The sequence below is a fragment of the Aythya ferina genome, assembly GCF_964211825.1.
Source record: "Aythya ferina genome assembly, chromosome: 9".
Taxonomy (NCBI): domain Eukaryota; kingdom Metazoa; phylum Chordata; class Aves; order Anseriformes; family Anatidae; genus Aythya; species Aythya ferina.
This window is the reverse complement of record NC_140305.1, coordinates 18,577,601-18,604,296: the sequence shown is the minus strand read 5'-3', so window position 1 is coordinate 18,604,296 and position 26,696 is coordinate 18,577,601. Positions and strand designations below refer to the sequence as shown.

Sequence of the window (26,696 nt, the reverse complement as noted above, 5' to 3'; positions counted from 1 at the left end):
TTATGTTATTATGCAAGAATTACTACACAATTATAATAAGAAATCAAACAAAAAGGTAGGTAATGCCATTTGCAGCTCTGAAAATATCAACCTCGCCAGCATTACAACACAAATTAAATGTCAGTGCACCAGTGGGTGTTTGGGTAAATGATGCCTCAGCATGAGTGTCTGTCATGCCCTCGCTGACTTCCACCTGCCTTTTCCCCAGCCAATCTGACCTCACTGGGGTGCAGGGTGTGTCTTGAGCATTACATCATGATGAAGACCATTACAGCTGCTGTTGTAGGAGACTCCTCTTCTCCTGCACCTCAGTGAACCTCAGTCCTGCCTGCTTTTATGCAAAACTCTTGTGGGTAAGCTGGATCACAGAAATGGCAGGTCCAATCCCACATTTTGCTGCCTACTTATGGCTTCAATTGTGCTGCTCCAAATGGAAGCAACAACTCCAATCTTTGACGGGCACAGAATCTGAAAAATGGGAACTTGCTAGCTGTTCAAGGCAAATAACCAAAAGGACACAGGCAACTGATTTTCTAATAGTGATGTGCTCTTCTGCTCCATCTACTATCTGTGCCTCACTTCAGTAACCATGCTGTCATCAGAGGTTGGGGCAGCCCTATGACCTTAATGGAGCACATAGAAAATTATGCCCATTTGATATTAATTTAGGCAGCTGTATCATAGTTTATAACCCTTTACCGTAATGCTGTGGTAAGTACAGCCCCACGAGACCTCAGGGACCACAGCATTACCTGCATATCTCCCTTTTTTTGTGGGAGGGAGACTTCTGGGAAGATTTGGTAGATACAGATTGACAAAAGAAGAGTACATCTGGAAGAAAAGGCATCTGCACCTCACTGCCAAGGACTAATTAATGACTTTGTGAGGAATTTCAGCAAGAAGTATCTTGCTAAGGCTATTCATTTTCACTTACACTGACAAAGATAGAGGCTGCGAGCATCTGCTATGTTTTTGATTGTCATTGGTAAAAGTAACAGTCTCCACAACAACCACTATTGTGGCTAGCAGCTCATCCCTGCAATTCATTGAGACTGTAGATCCGGAATTTTACAGAACATCTGCAATCAAATCAAAAACTGTACTGCAGCTGGTCGTAAAAAGGTTCACCCCATTTCTAGAACCTCCAGAGAAAGCAGGTACAAGCGGTGTATCAATTCCCTGTCATGCAATTAGCTGGCATTCACTTCCAACAATTGCCTGTGATTTCCACAGACTTATCACATGAGCATGGTCATTCTATGTTCTAGGCACCTGAATTAGCTCTCCCCTTTTCAGTCCCGCTGAAACATCCTCCTTTGACATGTAGGCTTCAAATATACTCTTCTTCCTCCCTCGGGTGGGTTTATTTCGATTCTTTCTATCGCTTGATGTCGGGGCAGCAGCATAGGATCCTCCTGCAAACAGAAATTCGTAAGAGTTATCTTGTCCTTCAAACTTATCTACGTATCTTAACAGCAGCTGTACAAGGGCTCTGTACTCGAGCTTGAACTTTTTTGCAAAGGGTTTGCCTAGAAATACTGGCACCCGACTTCAGAGCACCGAAAATCCTGGAATGATCATATTTTACAAATAATTAAGCCTTTTACAGCTTATTTTAGAGTTAAGAGCATTCATCCCAGCCCATCTTTTAATAGCGCTTAGCACATGCTTCAAGGCAGCTTATTCCTGAAGCATGTACGCACTCTTTAATACCTCTGGGAGTTCCCAGTTGTCTAGGATTTATTCTGCTGTCTGAATTGCTCATTGTTTCTGTCTGCGATTCAGAAAGTTGTCTCTTCCTATCGAAGTTCTGTGGAGCTCTTGCAGATTCAGAGTTGTTTCTGGTCCTTGCAAACCCTCTCTTTTCTGCACCTGAAATCAAACAAAAGTTTGAAATAACAGAGGACAGAGGGAAGAAGCCCACTGCCAACTCACGGTCCTCATGAACCTCATGGTCTGCAGTGCTTCAGTACAAGTCACAATTGTGAGTCATGCTCTTTATCCAAAAGAAACGATGTCTTCATTAGCTCATTTGTAATCTGTTGGCTCTTCGTGCCTCTTAATCCACCACCAACTTTAGCACAAACGAACCTCTGGAAATTACGATATTCAAGTTGGATACAACCCTTCCAAAATCCTGGGAAATTCATTAGAGCGTATAAAATGTGAAATTGTTAAACTGTTTCCAAAGCCCCTGCCTCCACCCCATTAAGCCCCCAAATAGTGAGAAAATACAACTTCCCTGCAACTTGCATTTAAAATTACGTAGTTCAGGGAAAAAGGAGAAAAAAAAAAAATCACAACAACCCACCCTGTACTAATTAACTTTCGAGCTACCAGAGGCAGCAATGCACACGATGACACCGCAAAGAAATGCCAGGGCTCCGAATGCCCAGCCTGCTCAGAACAGGCCACGATCATATGAAAATATTCTGCAAAGACTCACCCCTTCCTTCCCTGCCATCACCTCAGACCCTTCCCTACAGCCAGGAGAGCAAGCAGCAGCTTCCAAAGCGTATGCCAACGCTGTTCCACGGATCAGCACATTGGAATGCAACCCAGCGCCGTGCAGCTGCCCTCTTGGCCCTCCACCTGGATACTGAACATGTCATCACAGCTTTGCCTTCCAGCCCCTCCTGGCTACGCTCCCTGGGTCCAAGCTTGTACCTGCAAGTCAGAAAACGTGCAATGCCAACTTATTTGCTAAGGGGCTAGCCAAGTTACAAGGCAATTTATTTTAATTTCTTTTTTTTTTTTTTTTTTTAAACGCACAATACCCTTCAAAAACTAAACCAGAAATCGCTTTATGGAATTAAGCTGAAGCAGCGGGAAGAAAGGGTAAACAAAACACTACTTCAGCAGAGAGCTTTAAATATACAGCACAATAAGAGAAATCTGCTACTTCACCGGGTCACAGACAAAGCAACTTCCACATACAACAACGGGGAAATCAGCAGGAGGAGGGAGGGATCCTCCTAACTCAAGAGAGACCAAGACAAGAAGCGGGACAGCGTGAGGTGCTGGCTCAGGCCAGCCCACCAAAATGATCAAATGCCACAGCAGAAGCTTCGAACGGGATGCTGAAATAAAGAGGGAACCTATGTGTTGAGTAAGGATAAGGATAAGGGCAGCGTAGCCTGGTCTCTGTACGTGATCAGCCGCTGCACACTCCCTGCATGTGCTCTCACAGAGGACACGAGGGAGGCCGCAGCTGTGACAGGACAGGAACACAACTGCAGATTTAGGCTTCAACGGGTGCCCGAGAGGCGATGCTACCTGTGCAGACCCCGTTACACGGAACTAAAACCATTTGATTTGCAAACGCCTGATTTGCAGCTGCCCTAAGGGCCAAGGGATTAGGTTCAATAACAGAAACTTAAAATAAAAGCAGAGGCTGGAGGGATCTGAGGAGAAGAGCATTTGAATTGGCAACACGGCTGGCTCTGGAGAAGCTTTTCAGAGACATTTTGATGAAGGAACTTCACTTAAATACCACAAAAACAACAGGAAGCAGGATCTTTGGCAAACTATGAAAAAAGCAAGGCCCTAGACCCACCGAGGTCACGCAGCCTGCCCCACTGGAGGTCCTTTAAAATAGGTGAGGCAGACGTCTGTCAGAGCCCATCTGAAAGAGCGTTTTTTTCCTTGAGGTAGTGCAGGAGGCTACTCGAGCTCTCAAGGTCCTCTCCAGCCCTTGTTTCTATGAGAGCGAGTCGCCAAAAATACTATTACAGATTAGAGAACTTGGGGTAAAGAGAAGGCTACATCTTAGCAGGTAATTACGGAGGAGCTGGAGAAAAAAAAAAAAAAAAAAAAAAACAAGAAAAAAAAAAAAAGAAAATTAAAATGCAGGAATATCTAGTAAGTTTGCAAGTGAGCTGAGAGCCAGAGGTGGCCGAGCAGAGCTGTCCCAGCACTTGCCAGGATTGTCACTTCCCAAAATCCTGGGCCACTGCTGCCACAAGCGGTGCACCACAGCAAGACACGGAGCAGCTCCTCTCCGTGCCAAGGGGAGACACCAGACCAGAGGAGACACCAGAGGCACTCGCACACTTCCAACGCTCAGCCTTTGGTTTGCTCTTCATCAGTCTTCTTCTTCATTCACTCAGGCTTGGACACGAATCCAGAGAAAAAATGTGCTCCAACGACCAAGTTGTGCTTCAACGGAGCTGGCTTGCAAGCCGGCTCACACGCAGCCACTTTGGATAAATATCTGACCGCGTTGGCCTCGACATTTAGAGCTAAACAAAACCAGCCCTGTTACAAAGCCACAGACAACTGTCACAATTAGCACTCAACTGGAACGCCTCTGATTCCCCACCAGTGTCACTGCTTGTGTTTCTCCTTTTAAAGGGGAAAGGAAACCACAGGTTGCCATCTGTTTCAACCCGACTCAGTATTTCCCTCTTTTATACACCTGTCCCTTCACACTGCAACTTAGAAATATTTCTCACCATGAGCTTTCCTGCTGCCCAGCATTAATATTCTGATGGACAAACAGACGTCATCCTACAATGCAAAACGTAACTTGACAAAACTCAATAGATAGTGTGGGGTACACTGAGAATATCCTTCCTGAAATTACTGCAGGGATGGAGTTGGTACGACTCTATTCCAGCAGCAGGTGTGGCAGGATGCCTGCTTTTTCTGCCTTGTTACAGTCGTGTGATTTGTAAGATGAAGTTTAGGATAAGGAGATGTCACACGAAGCAGTAGTGCATTCTAGGCATTAAATATTCGATGGCTTAAAAAATAAGGAAACAAATACCATACAATTTTTTTTTTTAAACTTCAGTAGAAGTGAGACTGAAGTGGAGAGGCTGGGAGCTGAGGGTGGTTGATGGATCCCAATGGGTGGTGAAGCACCAAACTGCACGTGCAGAACCACACAAAGCTGGAGTGCAGAGCATGAGTGCATGCAGTGCTAACCCAAAACACGAATGCCCCCACAGCACAGCAAATACAAGGTGGTCGGGTACGAGCTTCTGGCTGCATGGATGGCACGGAGTTGCTCTGGGGCTGCAGTCCCCAGGACTTCTAGAGGCGTGATGCTGCTAGCAGGAATTACCAGGAGTTACAATTTGAGGGAAGGGGACAGACTGTTCCTTACCTCAAGTCCTCTTGGGGGGAGATTTTAGCTGTGACAGCCTAGATACCCAGCAGGGAGGCTCCCTACAAAGGGTGGCAGAGGAGCACCTAAGGAGGAGGCAGCAGTTCTACACGCACAGCAAGGAAACACCAAAATCTAGCCCAGAGGGAGCTCTCTGAGAAACAAACAGCTCCCACCTTCATGGCAGGAGAGGCACAAGAAGTGGGTGGCTTGAAGACTGGCCCACAACCAGTGACTCCCTTTTTACTCTGATGCAGGCACCACAAGAGGAGCAGAAGGGATGGAGCCAGAGGCTGGCTCCAGCTGGGACCCAGAACCCAAGCCCCACTCACCACATCTCCACTTCAGCGCAGCGACATTGTGCAACAGAGCTTTTTGATCTTTCAGCCTATCTATTCATCTCATCTTGGGGAAAAAACTGCACACGGCAGCTTCCCAGAATGATCTGATCAGCCTTACAGGAAAAGAGGCGGTTAGATGGTTCAGTTTAGCTTATTTTGACATAATTCTGGCAAAATCGCTCTATAGCTTAGGTTTAGGAAATTACTACATTTAATTTCACATCTATATTAGTCAGTTGATCAACTAGATGGTCAACTAAATCAACTGATATGTTCAACTAAACGTGAACTTAGCAAGGCCAGGGAGTCTTTAATTATTATACTAAAATTTGCATATTACTTCCTATAAGAAACAATCAAGATCCTAAATGAGACTTGCCAAAACTAAAACGCTTCCAACTGCCCTCTAACACGTGGCAAGCTGTTTGACTACTGCCAACAGAGATGGAAAGTGTTTCTTACTGAATTTTCATTAGCACATGCATGACTCCTCGGATGCAGCTCAGCCAGGATCCAGCATCAACTGGTTTTACCTGAAAACCCAAGGTAAATCCCAACATAGTCACCTCTGTATGGCAATCCCGCTCCTGTCAAAGGGCATCTACTTTCACTCGCCATTTTTACCTCCTGTTGCACATCCAGCTGTCCCCAACCCAGCTCTCCTGGCAAGGACAGGAGCACCTGAGAGCGCCAAAACGTCGGCATTAGCTGGAAACTGCCCCATGGGTTCAGGGGTCCCACCCCACCAACAGCCACCTCGATGTGTCCCTTTTTAAGGAAAAAGACGTGGTGTTGAAGGGAACTATATCCCCCATTATTATGAACTTTTCCAGCACTAAATACTTCTGCCTACTACTTACGTTATCACCCAGGACTGGGCATCACCGCTCCTGCTGGCTCTGCCATCGCTAAGGGGATTTTCCATTGCTCCCTGGTGTTAGATCATGATCTGCATGTGCAAAGGAATCTTTCAAATACCATCGCTTATCCAGTCAGTATGAGCATGAAAAGAAGCAGAAGCGTAGCCCAGAACTGATAACATGCAATAGAACAATCTGTTATCAGTTAATGAGATGCTCTCAACACATGGTTACTAAATATTTGTCCGTGTTCCTCCAATGGTTCGCTTCAGAGCTGACACGTTGGGATGACTTAAGCCAATTTCCTTCAAACCTTCCAAGAGGTTCCCTGACATTTAATTCTTCAAGAGAGCCCAGCTATGCAGTTACTAAGCCACTGGAAGGATACACCCATGAGCCAGAAGGCACGGCACGGAGGCTACCCATGGTGACCCGGCATTGCCCACCCCAAAACTCAGGGATTAACCCACTAAAGGCAAGGAGAACTACTCCAACGCCAGCCCCTGCCTAGCCTTGTGCTCTTGTCTCAGCCCAGTTAAGCTAAACAAAGCGTGTTCCTTCCCATCCCCAGTAGGGACCACAAGAAAAGAGTCCAGCCACGCCACAACCCCAAGCACCAGCTCACAAACTGCCAAGTGCAAGCTGGCCCCTGGACTCCTGGCAGAGCTTGCAAACCAAGTTTTAGAAGCCAAATTCTGTCTTTTAGCAAACGAATGCTTTCTGCTACCCGCCAAGAAGCCCTGCCTGCAACTTTACTTCACTATGGAAGCTGATATGTAACCAGGAACATTAACAATCCCAGAATGAAAGTTCACCCTACAGAAACCCTGCCTGGTTTTGAAGACATCTAGCGACCCAAAAATCCCAGATCCCAGTGCTGATGCAGCTATACCAGGCAACTACTCATTTCTTTCTCCAAAATCAAACAAATTCTACCAGCAAAAGCATATTTTGTCGGTACAAAGTGCCTTAACATCGGGGAGGTTTTGCTAGGATCCCCACATCTTCCCCTTTCCTAGGTGTAAACAGGCAACGTAAAAGCTATTTGATATATTCTGCTGCTCAACGGGGCCTCCGAAAGAGCTCCCTCTCAACATTCAAAAGCTGAAACACATTTGTTATATTGTTTTTAGCTTCTAATGCACCAGCAACATCCAGTACGTGCCATTTCATAGAACTGACTAACTCATACCCCAGGCACTTCAATGACCACTACAACATCCAGGAGCAGATGACCTCACACGGGCAAAAACAACAAACACCAGCAGAGAGATCTCAAACGCGAGCTACAACAATAAAAACACTGGTCGCAGACAGGTCACAAGCAACCAGCTATTTATGTTTTCAAAAATATTTTGTGGATTTAAGAGATTAAATGTCCCGCGAATGGTAACAGCCAAGTACTTTTTTGTTCTGTTTCGTTTTAGAAGGAAAAACACAAAGACAGCTGTTAGTGTAGTTGTTCAGAGAAAGACTTCTGTACCAGGAAGAAAAAGGATACTCCTTGGACGGCATCTCGAGCAAAATGCCATGCGAGTGGCCCAGCAACACAAACAGGACCCAAACCCACCCACCACGCTCCCCGTGAGCTCAGCTCCACTCCAGCCCGTGCTCGGGATCGGAGGGAGCTCAGCTCCCCGAGAGCCTCGAACCACAGCCACCTCAATGCATTTACAGCAACAGGTTAAATAAAGCCGGTGGTTCAAGGTTCAAGATGAAAGACAAAGCAATAGGGAGAAAGGAGGATGTCATGGGAAAGAATTCATTCGAGATTTAGGAGTGGAAAGGCTTGGAGATACGGTATCAGTTCGGTGAGGTTCCGTTGCAGCAAAGACCTTCTGGAGATAAGCCTGCTAGGCAGTATGTCAAATGTTCAACCTGTGGGCTAAGAGAAAGGCTGAGAGCACGTTCTCCTTACCACAAAAAAAATAAAGATCTCTGATGAAGCAAACCCAAATAATCCCGAACTGATGGTTCTGCAACGCTCCCGTGCTGCACCGCAATCCAAAAAAATCCAGGACTGCGCCACAGAGCTGAAGGGAGATCCTACAACACGACCACGGGTCCTCCTAAAGTGGTGAGGATGTAGGAGATTTGATGTTATCTTCATTTAAAAGTAGGTAAATTTCCAGGAAAGGGGGTATCGTGGCAGAAGAGGACGGTGACACGGCAGCACTATAGGGATTTGGGCAGATGGCGGATTGCATAATTAAGTTTAAAGTTAATTAAACAGTCATTCAAAGAAGAGAAACAATGCAGCCCTACATTTACATGCGTGGGCTCGGCCAAAATGCAAATCATATGCAAATGCCCTGAACCGAGGGGATGATGTATTGAAATTCGGCTGCCAGGCCTCGCTCCCATGCCCACCAGTTTGCACTAATTGACCCATTACGACGGGCCACTGGGGCCCAGCCACGGCAGAAACCCAAGCTTCCCAGAGTCTAGACAAATCAAAACAAAGCGAGAAGACAGCCCGTGCTCACACCTCTGAAACATGATTTCAGAAGCCATTCAAAGCAAACCAGTTCCTACAGCAGCAGCCCAACTGGTCACCAGTAAGAGCAGCCCCAGCCGTGCTGGCCAGCAGCTCACCCACCAGCACGACCGTGCTAATGTGCCGGGATGTGGTCCAACCATCGGCCATCTGCACACCCGGGAACAAAGCTGGAGCATGCTCTCGTCCTGCCTCCCTGGAAAGGGTGATTCTCCCAATATTTTCGGCAGGAAGTCTGCCAAAATCTGCACAGAAGGGTGGAAGGAAAAAGCACAAAGCGAATCCTGGCCCCGTGGGGTCAAAGGTGTCCTGCACCCCAGCCAGTGACCAACAGGCTGGAGAACCACAGGCTGTTTGGTTTTAGCTCACAGGGCCACAAGCTGCTGCTGGAGGTGACCCTACCACTGCAGGTGGCTGTAAAAATTCACACCCTGGAACACGCCACCGAGGATGAAACATCTCCACTGAGATATGGAGGTAGCAAAAAATGAAGTGGCACATGCATGGATACGAAGGAGAGAGGAGCAGAGACAGCAGCCCATTTCCAGACTCGTGCCCAGCTCACTCTGCGTGGTGGGAAGCTCCCGTTGCCACCACTGCTTTGCTTTAAGCTGCACGGGCTTAGTCGCAGCTATTGTGTTGTACGCCCTTTGGTTTCAATATGGACCTAGGGAAAATGAAAAATGGTGTTGCTGACTTTGGCTTTCTGAAAGGGCCCGTGCTCTGAGGGGGGAAAAAAAAAAAAAAAAAAAAAATGAAGTGAAGAAAAATGCACAATGGATTCTTTCTGCTGCAGAAAACAATGCTGTGGAAACTGCTCCCGCCTGCCAAGATCATGTGCCCGCGACACCGTGCTTCCTCTCGCAAAACACTTCCAAGCATCCTCATGCCTGCAAGACTCTGCCTTCGGTAACTCAGGCAGTAATTGCAGCTTTATCCAATTCCTCAGCGAGGTTTGTGTTGTAGGAATACTACGAGCGCGAGAGCCAAAGAAACCATTCCAGGCTCTGAACTGGGGGTTGGTGACGAAACTCATTTAGTAGCAATAGACTAAAAGTTTATCAAAATAGTTACTGTGCTCCAGCTGTGTGCGGCAGCTCAGCGGCGTTGTCAGGGAGGGGATACAGCTCTTCTGGTTTTCAGGACTCTCTGTGAACCTGCTCCACCCTGCCCGTGACCTCCTCACCACCTTACCCCGCCTGATGACTGCGCTCCTCCAGGCTTCCACTCCTGCCTCGGGATGTGGGTCAGGGCTGCTGCCACGGCCCCCAATCCTCCCCTTCGCCCAAATCGTCTTCCACAAGACATTTGGCTCTTTGTTTCGTCCAGCTACGACGCGAACAGGCTCCTTCAACGCTTCAAGAAAAAAAAAAAAAAAACACTTCGAAAACATAATATCGCGGAAGTTCTCCCTTTGATTTCCCCGGGCTTCAAGCGAGCTCCTCCAAGATCAGAAGAAGTCAAGAGGCTTTGAAAGGCACCTGTCGGGAGGTGCTAATGCACTAGGAGATGTTAACAGCCGAAAATGAAAGGACTGCTTTCAGCTCCATGCATATCCCGAGGTTACCGTATGTGCTGCAGAATAAAACAACCTGCTGAGGAACCATTCCCCGTGCTGCCCGCTTGATGTATTAGGTACGGAGTTCATGGCCCTTAGTATTATGGAAGAAAAAAATGTTTAAAAAACATACAAACGGAACAAAATGCATTATTGCTGCCAGCTTTTATCTATAGAAAGCCGGACGTAGTCTCCAAGGCATGAGCTGCCCCATACATCCAGGGGTTGCAGCGTTGACATCTTCCTTCAGCACCCTGCAAGTTTTTATTTTTGTTGCTGAAGACATCATTTTACGCGGTGGATCCCAGCATCTTTTCCATCCTGCCCCAGCCAAGCTACAACTCTCCACAGCCTGGATTTCCCCACAAGAGGGAGTTAGGGACATGCAGCCCACAGCACCTCGCGGAGCAGGGGCTGGAGGTAGGAGGGCGAGGGCTGGCCACCAACACGCCGGCCACGGGAGCCACAAGCAGCATTTGGAGAGCTGGGCAGTAGCAGGGCCTGCAGAGGAATCACAACCAGCTGCTGATGGCTGCTGCAAAGCGCGTGTCCTGCCTCAGGACCCGAGGTAAAGATGGTTTGGAGATGGTCTGAAGAGGCCGGAGCTGATTGGGGTGTGTGGCTGGCTGACCCCATGGATAGCAGAGGACAGAGGGCTTTCCGAAATTAAGTCATGTTTGAACTGCAGCACGCTTTGGGGTGTGGGTGGGGAGCGTTTCTTATCAAGGCTTTTAAATGTGCCAGCAAGAGCCCACATCGCATAAGCCTTGGTAAAACCGTTCCAGTGGTCATTTACCCTCCCTGCTAAATTGTGCTTTATTTCCAGCCTGGATTTGTTTAGCCTCAGATGCATTATATCATAATCCGCTCAACTGAGTAGCCTATTATTGAACATCTGTTCCCCATGTAGGCAATTTGCTGAGAGCTCCCTTCCCCCAAGCATCTCTTTGATAAGTAAAGCAGGGTTCCTCACATCAGTCACTCGTGATCCCGGCGTTTTAATCTTCCTCGTGGCCCTCCTCGGAGTATTCATCAATTCATCACCATCCTCCCCGAACAGAGGGCATCACCACAGGACGCAGCACTCCCGAAGCTGCTGCTGCTGCGCCAAAGACACACGCAGCCCCTACTCCATCTTGCAATTCCCATGCTCGTACATTACCCTCTTGGCCACATTTCACAGGAGGGGGATGTTCAGCTGATGAATCCATCAAAAAGCTCCAAACTTCTTTTTTTTTTTTTTTTTTCCAAGCTGTTGCTTCCCACACTGGGCTCCTCACACCGCTCGCATGGCTCTGCGCAGGCCCGGGACATGGATTTTCTTCTGCCTGCTGCCAGTGACCGCCCCCATTACTCAACGCTCCCAAGAAACTCTCGGCCATGCTGGCGTGGTTTCTTCCTGATCACGGACAGAAGTATGAAACAGCACAGGGCAGAATGCGACCATGTAGGAACCGGCCACACCTGTTGGTAAACACGGCTATAAATTGAGAACTGGTAATTAGTGCAGCCGAGCAGCTCCCAAGCCATTACACCCGGGCTGTGATTCTACCAAGCTCCAGCCCAGAAGGAACTGACACCGAGGGAACTCAACACAACCTTGGCTACAGAAAACGATGACAAAGTTGAATAACGGTTTGAAAACTAATTAAAATTTAAAATCAATTCCTGGAGTAGCCCACTGTGGATTTTTTTCCTGGGAGTGACATCACGCGGACAGACCCAGTAGTCTGAGCTACACGATGGACGCCTAATTTCGGAGATTGGAGCTAGAGAAGGAAAAAACAGTTTAAAAAAGCAAGTCAACAGTAAGAAGCATCTCTGCTGATGAACACCGGCATGTGAAGGATGCTGCTGCAGGGAGATAAAGGCTTTGCTGCTGGATGCGAGGGCTCCTGCCCCAGAATTTGGTCCCGCTGCAGCTCGGCGCGCTCAGGGCTCTGGTGACGGGCACAGACAGCGATTATCAGATGGGATCCCAAACCCACAGACTCTACACGGCAGGATCTCATCTCCCCAGGAGAGGATGCATCAGATATTAACTCACATACTAGAGCTGATGTTAGCCAAAAATGCTCGTTGCACAAGCTTCAGGAATGCAGCATTTTTCCTATCAAAAGCAGCCCAAATTTATGTTCGCGATGACGTTGCTGAACCATTAGAGAAAGGAGCATCCTATCTCTCCAGTGCTTCTCAGATGGGGCAATACAGTAAATCCAGCTTTCCCTTCCCTCCCATATCCTATTACGATGATTAACATCACCTAAACACTACATTAGACTTGGCAAGATTAGCTGCATTTAAGAGATTTCCACAGCAACCAGCATTCTCCATTTATTGAGCTGATTCTCCGGCCTTTGCTCCATCGCTGGCTCACATTTACGGGTGCCAGACAGGGAGATAGCAGCATTCTTGAGCTCTGAATTTCTCCACGCAAGAACTGGAAGGCTCGCCGCTAAAAAGCAACGCTCTGACATTTGCCTTGCAAGGTTTCCCAGCTATCGTTTTTCCTTCAAAGCTCCAGCAGAGAAACAAAGGCAAATACAAAATGTGCTGCATTGGATGATGGCAAGACAAAAGCCCTGGGATTTTGGCATCTTATTAAGCCCGGTATTTCTTGATCAGCTGTGCCCATCGAGCCTGCAGGAAAGCCATTCCAAGACATTTCCTTCACCTGTGCTGAACCTTGCAAATGTCAGGGTTGCAGCCACAAACACAACAACTCCATCCAACAGCAACAATCGTTGGGTTTTTTTTTCAAGCTACGACGCTAAACACCAGCCTGCTTGCCAGAGACACTCCTCTGTGGAAGCTGCCCAAGCTGGTTAAATATCACAGCCCGGGCAAATAAATGCCAAGCGTCAGACAAACAGTAAATCAGAAGGGGCCACGGGAATCTTGCACGGTCTCAGACAAAGCATGCCGTGACCCAGGAGCTGGCTGTTCCCTCTCGGGGGGCTGCTGACGCTGACAGACGGGCAAGGTGCCTACTACATCAAAGCTTTTTGTGAGGGCAGCTGCAGGAGGCTACCTGGCGGTCGGTGAGGGTCTTCTTCCCAAGGAGGACGGCAGCAGGTACAGCTGGAGACGGTGTATCTGAAAAATCTGAACTCATTTCAGAGCGATCAGCCTTCAAAGGAGCACCAGCGTCCTGTCCCACCCCAGCTTTCAGCACCGACAGCCGCCCCCCTCTCAGCTCTTGCAGCTCCTGACGTCCTTTGAAACTGAGCGTGGTCGGGGGACGGCGCTCCCAAAGATCCCCCTGCACCCACCTTCGGAGGGCACTTCTCTTACGCAGACACTTGATTTTTGGTGTGTTTTTTGGGGGGATTTTTCCAGCAGACCAGCAGACAATCAGCAGCGTTCCCCCACAAACAGGCTGAGGAGCACATGAACTCAGAAAGCGGCCGCAGCCTTCCTGCCCCTACTAAAACAGGGCTTGTTCTAAAGGACTCACCAATAACATGATGCATCACAGGTATTTCAGACGAAGTTTCACTTAGCAGCCATACAAATCTCAACCACCGGCATGTGACAGACAGATGCTGCAGGAAGAATCAGCGCTTCTGTCCTCAAGGAAAAGGGGGGTTTTGAGCTCTTTTATGACAGAAACATCAGGCAGTGGTCTGTCTGAAAAGAGATTTTGATGACTAATGCCAGATTGAAGTGGGAAAACCCTTAGAGCCTTTGATCAAAAAAACAGAAAACAACCCAGACTTCATGAAAGACGTTCTGTTAAGGGAACTTTTTGTTAGGGAAATCTTAACACCCAAAGACCCTAAAGGATTGGAGACTGAGGGAAAAAAAAAGCAGGGAAATCGCATGAGATGAAAATCTATAAGCATCATAATATAAAGTGACGCTTTTGACTGATTTTCTGCTTCGTTATGGTTTCAGAAACTTCAGAACAGGAGGCTTCACAGCAATTATGCTCGCAGAGGTTGGAGCTGCGATCTGTGCCTATATGCAGCAAGGCAGACTGCTGGTCCCCTACAGTGAACCCCAGGTGAGCTCCACCGCTGTGCCACCTTTCAGACAAGGGTGGTTCAAACCCAGAGCTCCCAACGCAAAGCTCTTTGGGCAATCCAGATGGTGACAACCTCCGCTAACTCTCTGCACAACGCTGAGGAGCTGGGGCAGGGAGAGGTGGAAAAGCTCCAAAAGAAGAGCAAAGTTTAGCTCTTGGTACAGAAGCTTAAAAACTACAAAGCCAGTGGAAGCTCAGCAGGACTTTCTGCTGAAAGCCCCAAAAGCAGGAAAGCAGGCAAGGGGCATGCTGTCACAGCAGAGACATCTCTTAACCAAGGAAAAATAAATTGGCCATGTAGGAGAGGACGGATCCTGAATTTCTCCGAACAGAGAAGAAAGCGAGGCGTAGGGGTGCCCACATGCATTTTAGTGTGTTGCTTCAATCTGCATTTCTTGCTTCATCCCACAAAGTTATTTTGGGATTTTTACAAAGCCTCTGGTATGCTTTGTTTTCAGGCAGCTCTGAGAAATGCAACATCTTACAGCAATTATAGGAGACCCGTACACACATACACACACACACGCCAGTAGGAGCTACGCAGCAGATCCTGAGGACACACAACTGCACAAAGCCAGATGATGCTTCTCTAAGCCTGCATCCCAGCTCCACAGCTGGGAAACCACCTCCTGAGCACCAGACGAGGCGGAGGAAAAGAGTGATTTGAAGAAAAAACAGCAGGCCTGGTGCAGAAGGAGCCAGCTTCATGAGTAACAGGATGTCTCAGCCTGCTGTGACGAAGCATCCTCGCTGATAAGTGGCAGGTTCCATTTGCTAATTACAGCTCCCTCCAGGACAGGGCTATTTGCAAGTTTTAAGCATGTTGCTCCTCAAGTTCACCCAAAGCCAGAGCTCCCAAGTCAGCCTTTTCCCCCACCATTCATTACTTTTTAAGGGCGATATGTCAGGACAGCCGGACGAGCGGCTGACAGAGCAGCACTCTGTAAAAACAGGCACGATCTGCAACGCCAGGAGGGATTGCCATGGTCAGCCTCCTAATTACCTGCTGCAGAAGAATTATTTCTGTCCTCCAAGATAGGGCTGGGGACCTTACAGTGCGGAATGACAACGGCAATCACGACAGGGAATAAAACCAAGTGCAATTTCAAATGAGCTCCTCCTGCAAAGCAGCCCTCCAGAGGCACTCGTGGGCTTCGCTTCTGGGTGAGCGGAGAAAAGCACCAGGGGGATCGTAAACAAGGCAAGCTCCCTCTGGGAGAGCCAGAGAGCAGTTCTGACCAGTTTATACCTCAGGGTTTTCCCCCAAATAAGACAAGGAGGTGTTGGAATTAGCAGGGACATCGCCAGCAGCGTGCTCCAGGGTCCGTGACACTTGCTGGGGCTGCACAAACCTCTCTGCTTGCCCCCAGGGCCGCAGGAACTGCTGCACCACTGAGAGGACATCAACAGGGACCTGCTCCTCGCTGCCTGAAGCCTTCTACAGAGCACTCAAAGGGGTTTTTCAGCCCTTCTCCTCCTTAAATTTTAGCGCTTTCAGTTTTAGGCCACGGCTAAACCTGAGCTGAAGAGCTGTTAAGAAGAGGACAATGAAACAAAGCAATCTAAAGAGGGATGCTTGGCTTTGAGATTAGCTCAAAGAGCCTTTTGGTAAGCCTACTACAGCCCAGCAGAGTTAATTTGTGAGGAAATGTCACCGCTGAAAAGGTGATACGCCTCGCTGCTGTGACAGAAGCAATTCTTGCCCCCAGAGTTTCACAAGCCTTGATTTAAACTGATCAAACCAGACACCTGCCTCTGCAAAGGAATCTGACTTATATCGGCATCAAGAGAAACAGACGAGCTTTGAAGTGGGAAAATATTAATCTGGCACTGTGATGTGTGAGATCTTCTACTTAAACGCCTGCATTAAACCTTTATTTCACTTCAACGGGAGTACTAAAATATACTCACACTGAGCAGAAAAGACATCTGTCCGAATCAAATTACATCTATTTTTTCCTCTTTCTTTCCTCCCCAGGAAACTGTTTTCATGCCCCTGCAAGTGTTCTGGAGTGTGACCAGTCTCAACTTACACAGGAGGGTGGCTCGGGAGGCACGCAAGGAAAAGAAAAGGAAGGGTGTCACTTAAGCAAATAATTTCCCAATAATCTTCCCAGCAGTGTGAGTTTTCCACCTGAGAGGTCAAACACACGATGGCCAACATTTTCTGCTCTCGGTCTCCACACCAAGTTTCTAAATAGCTGCTTTTCAAAGGGGTTGTAAACCTCACTCCCAGAAAAGCAGGAGGGAACTGCAGGTGCTGACTTCGGAAAGCCAGGGTACTTTTATTTTAAATGAAAATCCACGTAGACGACTATCATTTTCTTTGTTACAGCCGTAAGTCTTTTGGACTTTTGATTTACAAAAGCATTTTCTTAAGACTTGGGATTCCTCTACTTGTGGTGGGCAGCCTTTCTGATCCACTGAAATATCTTTTTATGCTTCTCCTCTTTAGACAGGTGTTTTTGTTTTCTTAATACCGGAGGGGTAGGAAGGGTTGATCACATCACTTCTCTCACAGCAGAAAGATGGAAATTAAAAAAGCAGCTTCAAAGAATCACAGAAAATAATGCACAAACCACCGAAGTTTGCTCTGAACAGAATGAATCCATGAAAGACATGTCCCATTGAATACACTTCTTGATTCGGGCCAACTTTCAGAGTTGGTTTAGAAGTTTACTTTGATCCTTCAGGGTGGCAAGGACACTAAAAATACAAAACCTTGTGGCTGGTGAGATTTACAATGCACGTATTCCTGCAGAAATCCTCACCAAGGATTAGTGCATTAACATGTGGTGATGCGTTGGACATAAGCCCTGCATTTACTCCAGGAGGACCTGATGCCCTCTCCAGGGGCCAGGCTTGACTTTGGATGAGGAACCAAGAAAACCAGACGAGCCTGAGGACACTTCTCAAAGCTGCAGCACCTAAAGCAAGGCTGTCTCCAGGGAGCAGCCCGTCTATCTAGCATGGAGTGGCTGAGTAACAGCTGGACAGAGGTGCCCAGACCCTTTCCATCAGGGAGATCCTCCAGGCAAGGTGCCATCAGGTCACACCTTCCCACAGAAGTGACAGCCCGTGCCACCAGCAGGCAAGCTTCACCGCAGAAGCTATTTACTTTTCTCCTGGCAGGTCGTTTTCTGCTGGCTTTGATTCCCTGAACCAGCAGAGGGAAGAGAATGGAAGGAAGAGCAGCCTGGACCCACAGCAGCCCTGATTTAGATCAGCTCGGACAGCTCTGGGACCGCACCTCAGGCCACTGGCCGTACCCGTGCAATTAGCTGGCACAGCGTCAAATTCGATTTCTGAGAAGTGCAGCACCTCACACCAACAAACTAACCAGTCTTAATTAACATCAGCATGGAATCTCTTAGCTGCTCTTCCCTACTGTCCAAAAGTAAGTCTCTACTAGTTCGCGGCAGGGTAAAAGGCAGCCGAGTCCCGTACTACAGCCAGCGTAACAAGCACAGAATTGTTACCATGAGACATACCAGAAAAACCCTCCCAAAAATGAGGCTCTTCCATAAATGTCAGCAATCTGCTTGTGTTAAGTGTCTAATTATGATCCGTCTTGAAAGAACTCATGAAAGTTTACCAACTTTAGCACATAATCTAGCACATAATTCTGCTGTCACAGCCTCCAAAAATACAGCAAGCCCTGTAAAAAGCGTATTACTTGCCACTCCTGACTGATGGGGCACAGATTTGCCAGTGATTCAGTTAAACATTTACTTGATTTCAAATCCAAACGTTGTGATAGACCTCAGGCCCCTCGTACCCAGCTGAGAAATTGATCTCTTCTACTTGTTACAGAGAATTTAATGCAGTGACATTTATGAGTTCCTCCAGTAGTAGTTCATAAGATCAGGCTATTTCAAGTATTTCACCGTAAATATCATTCAGAGGAAGTTTTAACCCATTACATCAGGAGATCAAATTTAAACTGCCTGGCTTCGGCTGCTTGTAAATGCTGTGAATTTTTTTTAATAAAGAATTTTATCTCTGTAAGTTGGCTTTTTGCCCTGACCGTTGCATTTAAGAGGCACTCGCTGTACGATTGCAAGATGTATTCTCTTTGTTACTACCAGTAAAATTTACTAGAGTCAACACCCTGTATCAGGAATTAGATATTATACAGGCATCTTAGCCCCTGAGTATTAGACAGGCTTGGACGCTCTACAGAGGCTAAGCAGCACTCTAGATCCAACGAAGCGACGCAGAGGGAACTGTGACTTCGCCTTGAGCCAGCTCAGATCCAGCAGCCTTATTAATTTGGACCCTGCCCCACAGAAATTGGGCTCTCCTAGACCTGCGCTGGTCCTGGAAGCAGCACAGCCACATTCACAGAGCCTGTGCCAGGGGACCAGGCCCTGCCAGCGCCAGGCTGGCTCCACGCGAAGCCATTTGCACATGCAGCATGGCTGACTTGTAAAGCAGGACGAAGCCACCCCCAGGTAACTAAGGGCTGACTAACTCAGACAGAGCAGAACTGGCTCACGTTAACTCCCTCATGACTAAACCATCACATTCAATTCCAGGGTAATTGCAGCACACGGACCAAGCAGGTCATTAGATCGAACTCACCGTGGACGTGGCCTGCAGACAAGTGACTGCTTTTCCTGGCATTTGCTGCCAGCACATCCCCGCCAGACTGCTCAGTCCCCGAGTGCCCAGCTGCCGGGTCCGTGTTGGCAGGACACCTGCCTCGTTTCTTGTGTTTCTTCCTCCACGTGTCCTCCTCATCCTTCTCGTCAGAACCAGACGACCTCTGCAGAGCTGCGCCGTGCCTCGGGCCGGTCGACGCTCTCCCACCCGGGGCGTCGCTCGCGTTTAACAAGTCGCCTGCAGCTCCACGCTGGTGCATGTAGCAGTCTTCCTCCGCCTCCAAGTCTCCTTCTAGGTGAACGTTGGCATTTTTTCGATGAGAACACCTGTTGAGGACAGATTTCTCGTTCTCCAATCCCCCAGGCACGGGCTGTTCCAGGTGAGGCGCTCTGCCTGGTGAATAGCTGTGCGCTTTCAACCCGTTCCTGGCCAGGTTCTCCTTCGCCAGTCCTCTCCTCAGGGGTGGGTCCAGGTCCAAGCTGAGGTCGTTGCAGGTGCCGTCTTCCAGCTGCATTTTCTGTGCGACGTGATTCATGTAGGACCGGAATCGGCCGCTGTGGTGCTTCTGCACGAGCCGAGCGTACGCGTTCTTCTGCGGCACGGCGGGCTTGCTTACTCCTTCCTTGGCACCTTGGGCAGAAGCGCTTCGCACGTGCCCCTGAGGATCCATAGCGCAGCAAAGGGCCAGACTTCAGAGTTATAAACAAACACAGGGGAAAAGAAGGGTCATTTTCTCGAAACAGAACGACAAATAATTGCCTACGCTATAAGAGGCAAATGTTTAGTGAGTGAGAACGTGTTGGCCTTCACAGAAATCCCACAGGGTGATAAATTGCTCCGCTGCGGGGACGGGGTTTCACGCTGCAGCCAACACCTGCCCTGTACCAAGCCACTGTTGGTAACCGAGTGTCCACAGCCTGCAAGCCATAGCTGCCCACAAGCCTCACAAAACGGGGACTTGTGTCCCAGTGCTGACACCCCAAATACGATTCCTTTAATCCTCCCCTCCTTGCCTTTCAACAGCCCAGCTAAATTAAGGGAGTAACTGACAGGCTGCCAGATGTGCCAGTGCTGTGGTTATCAGAACTAAAACCTTGTCATGTCCAACTTGAAGCCTTTGAAAATAACTGCAGCCTCGCTGAGGTACCTACAGGTTGCGGTAAAAATCAGGTATCGCTTCTTAGCTCACCTGCACAGTGGGGAACTCTAGTGGATTATACAGAACATGTGCTCCGAAAACCAACACTGACCATTTCAGCCTGTCTTTCTTGCCAAAAACTTGTTCCCCCTGTGACTGATATAAACTAAACTCCCTCACACCACTAAGGACCTTGCAAGAGGCCGTAATTCTTAGTGATTCTCAGCGACACACTGGCTCCCATCCCGTTTGGCCCCCGTTTCTGCAGGGGATGTTATGCCCTCCACCTTTGCAGGATGAGTACGGAGCTTAAGTAGATCAGGCTTTCAATCCCCTTTGAGCTGCTTTAGCTTTTAAGCTTTCGGAGTGAAACAATCTAGTAAATTGTCCTCAGCTCCTATTAATGTAAATTATAAGCGCGGATAGGACATATCAATGATCTCTGCTGTACCTAACACCAAAGAGGAATATAAAATACACGGTTAATGTACACCAGAGCAATGTTGTCTCCTGCAGGGCTCCATAAAAATGCCTTTTTCCCTTAGAGGCATGTTTGAAGCCGAACAGCTGAATTTCACCCCAGCTGTTACAGTGAGAACTTCGAGGCCGCGCTGTCACCTTTTCTATGCCAAAACTGAAAGGCACCGGGCTCAGAGCTAAACTAAAGGACACTGCCCATGAAACCTTTCTTTCTTCACTTCTCCGAGCACAGGAGCGTTGGCAGGACAGAACGCAGAGTTCAGCAGAAGAGAAATTTATGTTCCCTTCCTTACTCCCACCACGGTGGAATTTTTCTTCGCCCTCAGCCAGCTCTCAGCTCCCTTTTGCTGCAGTTGCACGGAGGACGAGCCCCCACGCAGCCTCTTGTGGACACACACTGCCTGGGAACAGGGCACCTGGCGGAGATGAAGGGTTGTGGAGCTGCCTCCTCCTCCTCGCTGCCTGCTCTGGCCCTTCCAGCGAAGCAGCGCGAGTTACACCTCGATTTGCTGAAGTAATTGAGCACGGATGTGAATGGCCTTCACAATACAAAGCAGAAATTAAAAATCCCTGAATCAATAGGAAAAATTCTTTGTGTGGTTTGTGCTTCTCGCTCCTAACATTTTCCATCGGCGCTGGCCAATAGCTAAACTCTTCTCAGAGACTGACCTGCTGTTACAAAACCCTCGCGCGGGGAGGTCTCCGGCGGGGCCCTCTTTCTAACGTCACCTTCGCCAGCTGCCAGCCGAGCAGAGGCAGATAACATTGATGAGGGCCTGCGAGCCTACTCTCCAAACACGGGCTGGGGCGGACAGCACTTTGCCACCTTTATCTACCACCAAAGAGCAAACACCTGCCTCTCGCCTCCGCAGCGTTAGCCACGTAAATAGAGCACAGACATAAAAAAGGGGGGGGGGGGTCACCCCCTGCACATCACATTTGGGCTATTTGCTTCCCAAGGGCAGCCACCCAGGGCAGGGAGGGAGGGCAGAGGGGGGCGAGGAGCACCCATAGGGTCAGCAGGGGAGGCTCCAGGCTGGCTGTGGATCCCCAGGAGCCCCCCCACACTGACCCCATCCCCACAACTCCCCCAAAAACCTGGTGGGGGGCTCCTGAGGGCCCTGCCTGGACCCCCCCTTAAGGGCCCGGCCTCGCACCCCTGAGGGAGCCACCTGGGGGGGGGGGGGGGCGGCCGGGACGGCTCCGCCACCGGGCTCGCAGCACCCGACAGCCCCCGGGGAAGCGGCTCCGGGCCCTTCTCCGTGCCCAGCCCCTCGGGGTGAGGAGGGGGGCCCCGTCCCGAGCCCCCCGCCCGCTCCCGGCACTCACCGGCCGCCCCGCGCCGCTCCGCGCCGTTTAAATGTCCCGACGCCCCCCCCCCCTCCCCTCCCTCCCCCGCCGTCCTCTTCCGGGTCGGAGGCGGCCTACGGGCCGCGGCGCGGCTCACAAGGCCTCGCCCAGCGAAGCGGGCTTGGGAACGGGGCCTCAGGAAGCCTCACAGAGCGTTTGGTCCAAGTGTCCCCCTCGTGTCAGTGTCACCCGCTCAAACGTGGCCCCAAGCACCGCGTCCAACCGTTCCAAAACGCCCCCGCTGTCGGCAACGCCACCACCAGCTCCCCTGGCAACCCATCTCAGTGCCCAGCCGCTCATTTTTACAATAAATGTCTCCTCGTTTCCAACCTGACCCCCCCCCCCAACACAACTCGAGGCCGTTCCCTGTAGCCCCATCACTATTTATCTGTGAGGAGAAGCCGATCCCAGCTCCCCACACCTTCCTTGAGCCCCCCAGCCCCACAGCACCACAGCACCCAAGCAAATGGGCACCTCACCGGGATGGGGCAGAGCTTCGCGCTGGGGGGGGGACAGCACTTAAAGGATGAGGCCAGGAGCAGCACTTCAAGGATAAGCACTTAAAGGATGAGGCCAGGAGCTCATTTGCTTCCCTCCTCTTCCTGATGCTGCAGGGTTTTGTAGCAGAGGGAGAGCCAGCGTCTCCCTGACTGGGAAGAGGTGATTCGGTCATCCTGTTGTTACCTGAAAATCACACCGGGCTTGCCAGAGAACTGCAGTCCGATGAAAATCTGGAGAGAAATCAGTCTTTCTGAGCAAGACTGGCACCCCCAGTGCCTGCTGTTTGAGCTGTCTGCCTGGAGCAGCCCCTTAGAGCACGCACAAGGTGGTCCAAAGGGACCTCAAGCGTGTCTGCAAGCAGGGGCTGATGTAGAAAGGCTCTGCTCAGTCTTCTCTTCAGCAGGAAACTTGGTCTGAGCAGGCCGTGCTGCTCCTTCACTTGGGAAGGGGACAACTGGTGCCCGCAGCACCTGGCATTGGTCCCCTCTAGAGGCCAATTGCAATGCACAACCCACGAGTGGCAGTCCCACTCCTCCTGCAGATACACCACCCCCAAGGCCCTGCTCACAGCATGCTGAGCCCCACGAAGCCGTGGTGATAGCGCTGAGGTGGAGCTGCTCAAGGGGAAGCCCCAATGGTAGTCACACAGACACAGACAGCTCTGTGTCTTGCAATTGTGTTGGTCAAGGGAGTGCCCAAAAACAGAGGACTTTTGCTGTGGGGACCACAGGAGACGGGCAGAGACACACCTTCAGTAGGACCGTCACATCTCCCCACATGCCGGGATGCCACCAGCAAAGGCAGCATCCCACTCAGAAGGACCAGAGACTCAGCTCTGCCCCAGCACAGCTGGGAGGCAGCAAGCCCCCGTACTGGGCACGCAGCCACCGCATGGCAAATAAGCGAGTGTCCCCCCTCTGCATGAGCAGAGCCACCAGTGTGCAGCAGCTGGTCCCCCCAGATGCTGGAGAGCAGACGTAGTTCCCGGCTGGAGCTGGCCCCGGGGGGAGCACAGTGATACAGGATCCCCCTTTCAGTGCTCTCCCCTTTCCTCCTGCTCTCCAGACCGCTGCCAAAGCAAAGTGATTGCCATGTGCTCTGCTAACAGCATGGCAGCAGCGTGTCCCCAGCTGTGCAGGGCAGGCCCTTCGGTCTGCTTGCCCTTTTGGATGAGTGGGAGATGGGGTGGGGGGACCCAGGAGCCCCCAGCCCCGCTGCCCCCCTCGCTGTGAAGCCAGGTGGGAGCAGGCAGCTCCTCTCTGCGTGCCGCTGAGTCACGCCGTGTCTCTGCTCCTCTTCACCCCCGTGGGGACAGAGCCAAGCCCGCAGCTTGGCCGGGCTCCCTGCTGCACCAGGTGGCACCACCAGCTGCCCCGTTCCTTCCACAGGAGGCGAAGGAGCTGGGGGGGGGGGAGAAAGCGGGGGCATTCGATGTTTGTCAGCAGCGCTGCCGGCGCGGGGGCCTGCGGTTTCGCGGTGATATCATGTGTGGCAAGAGGGACACGGCTTGGACACCTCCATCATCCCCGCCTCCTGCCTCCAGCTGTGCCCTTGTTGCGCAAGGGGCCGTGAGCCCAGTAGGGCCTGGAAACAGGTCTGGTGCATGGGGCAGAGCCTGCACTTGTGCCCCTTTAGCTCTGCTCCATCACTGGCCCAGGAGGATGAGAGGGACAGCAAAGGCGTGCCACCCCCCTGGTGCCCCGAGGGCAGGCAGCGCCCTTCCTTTGTGCACTTCCAACGAGGGCACATGTACGCGTGGCAGCAGCCCGGGATGTCCCCAGACGCAGCCCCTCGCAGGGAAGGGCTGGCTGCTTCCATCCTTTATCTGCCGTCCATGACTATCAAGCAGAGAGGAGCACTCACCTCGCCGCCATCCCACGACCCTCCGTGGTGCCTCACGGGCTTCCTCAAAGGGCAGATTTTTCCCCTGCGCTCTCATTCCCTGGGGTCCTGTAGCAGCAGGCCCAGCCCGGTGCCCCGGCTTGCTTTCCCACAGCGCAGTGTTATCTCACCATCTTCCCCCTGGGCGCTTACTGGTGGCTGCTACCAACATTCGAGGCAGGAACGTGTTGCAGCACCTCGGCCTCGCCGCGTGGCTCATCGGCTTACGAAGGCTTTGGCTCCTCTGCCTCTTGCAGTTTCGGCGAGGAGCAAAGGCCCGCCCCACGCTCGTTTGCCTCAGCGTTAATCAGGAGTGACTGGCCGAGGGGATGGAGCCACCCCGGGGTGACTCAAGGAGGGGAGCACTGGGTGGGAGCCGAGCAGTTCCTCGGGCACCTCCGTCCTGCAGCCCACCTGTACGGAGAGGGGCCACGGGTTTGTGCCGGAGTGTCTGAGCACCCCTGGGAATGCCTCGACCACAGCAGCACCTCGGTTCAGGCAGACCCTCATCGCTTTGCCATTGCTCAGGCCGCAGGGAGCCGCCTGGCTTCTTGGCCTGAGGACACAAGCCGGGGGCATAGAGGGGAGTGAGACAGATTTATTGTCGTAAATAAGCTAAAAAACATCTCTCTCCTTAATAGATACCCATCTGCTGGCTGTGTCACAACCAGTGTGGTCTTGCCCCACCTGTCCTTCAGCTTCTCCAGTCTTCTCCCGAGACCTCCATACCTCTGGTTGGGAAATCCACCGCCAAAGATCAGGACTGGTGGGTTCCCATCTCCTCCAGACAAAGCAGCGCCTGCAGGAATGCCGGCAGCTCCCTCCGGGCAGGGGACAGGGCTGCTCTGGCTGTGTTTATCCATGGAGACCCCAACCCCAGCCAGGAGGGCCAGAGCTGAGAAAGAGTTGAAGGGAACAGCGGGGAAAGAGATGCCGAGGTTGGTTGGATGTTAAAGCAGCAGGGTTGGGGTCTCGTGGCCTTGCCTCCTGGATGCCATCAAGCCTCATCCTCAGCAATCCTCCCTGCTTACCTACGGCCAAACCCCTTCAAAACCCAGCCCTTCATCCCACTCCCCAGAGCCAGCAGCAGGACGAAGCCTCCCAGGGATGCTCAGAGCGGTTTCGGACAATAAATCTCCTGGTCCTGGCGTGCTGGGGTGCAGGCAGGGACACGGATCCGCAGCAGGACGCTGCGGCCGGGCACGTCCTGGCTGAAGGCGAGCGGGGAACGGTGGCCCCGCTGCCGGCTGGCAGGCGGAGCGGTGAATGAGAGCGTAACTTATCAGTATTACCTCATGTGAAAGCCCTGCGCCTTTGTATCTCAAGCAAACCCTGGCCATTATGTCCGCGCGGGCCCGCATTGTTGTTCTGCCTGGCTGCAGAAGGCCGGGGCTGTGGAGCCCCGCACGTCCACAGGGCTGGGCTGGCTCCTGCCCTCAGCCTCCCCCCCATGCGAAACACTCAGGCCCCTTGCCAAAATAAGGCCAGAAAGCCCCAAATTGGCTCCAGTGGGATTACAGCCCTAAGAGGGCCACGGCAACCCCCAGAGCGGCAGGGATGCAGCTCCGCACATCCCTCACGTGCCCACCTCCACCCCGGCCCGGTGTGCTCCGGGGAAAGCCCCATGGTTTCGCCCCAAAGGACCGATGCCAAGCAGGATTCCCAGCAGTTCCTTGGAAATCAGCTCGGGGTGTGCAGGGCAAAGCAGCCAGTGCTGCGGGGTTTCTTCCGAGCCAGGCGTGGGAGGTGCTGCCAAGCCACGGCCAGCCAGAACCTGGCCCCGACGTGCCCGCGGCGCTGACGGCAGAGCCCCGGGGATATGGGGGTGGTGCGGGGGGAATATTGGGGCCAGGCTGGGTGTCTGTTCCCCCTGTGGTCTGCGGGGGCCTCCCCGATGGCTCTCCATGAGGCTCAGCACCCTCTGGTCTCATTCTTCCTCTGTGGGGACAAGCGTGGCGGTGACATCCCACTGCTGGCCTTTCCTGGCCATCACCTCTTCAGGCAACAGCCCTTCCCAAAGGGATGCCCAGTGCCAAAACCAACAGGATTAGGCTGATTCTGGGGACTTATTGCAGCTGACATTTTCCCAGACCCCCATTTATTTTGTTTTTTGGTTTTTGTTTTTTTTTTTTTGAGGGCAATCATCTGGAAAAGGGAGGACAAAGAAGAATGTGGCATTTAGGTCAGAAAATCCCAATAACCTTCTCCTGCGTTAGTTGCTGGCAGCTGGAGGCGACGCAATTCACATCCTCCGTGGCTGACACAGGGGGAGACTCACAGCGTGTACTCACCAGTGCATCGTAATTGCCTATTTTTTTTATTTTTTTTTTTTTAATGTTCAGTTAAAG

The 26,696-nt window shown here is 51.0% G+C and overlaps 1 protein-coding gene across 4 annotated transcripts in view; it reads right to left on the bottom strand.

Moving 5' to 3' along the window:
* The window catches only part of DIS3L2 (DIS3 like 3'-5' exoribonuclease 2), a 188,836-nt gene extending 166,847 nt beyond the window's left edge, over positions 1 to 21,989 (bottom strand). Inside the window, exons 1-5 of one of the 4 annotated variants that reach the window (XM_084528891.1) lie at positions 21,946 to 21,989; positions 18,978 to 19,687; positions 6,067 to 6,132; positions 1,714 to 1,872; positions 1,273 to 1,415 (exon numbers count right to left, since the gene is read on the bottom strand). In XM_084528891.1, coding sequence (XP_084385017.1) covers positions 1,273 to 1,415; positions 1,714 to 1,872; positions 6,067 to 6,132; positions 18,978 to 19,668 — 1,059 coding nt within the window. In that variant the 5' untranslated portion in view covers positions 19,669 to 19,687; positions 21,946 to 21,989. Of the gene's footprint in view, positions 1 to 1,272; positions 1,416 to 1,713; positions 1,873 to 2,446; positions 2,588 to 6,066; positions 6,133 to 10,002; positions 10,111 to 18,977; positions 19,688 to 21,945 lie in introns of those variants that run through there. The other 3 variants (XM_084528892.1, XM_084528894.1, XM_084528893.1) reach the window with 3 other exon arrangements.
* Between the last annotated feature and the right edge of the window lie 4,707 nt (positions 21,990 to 26,696).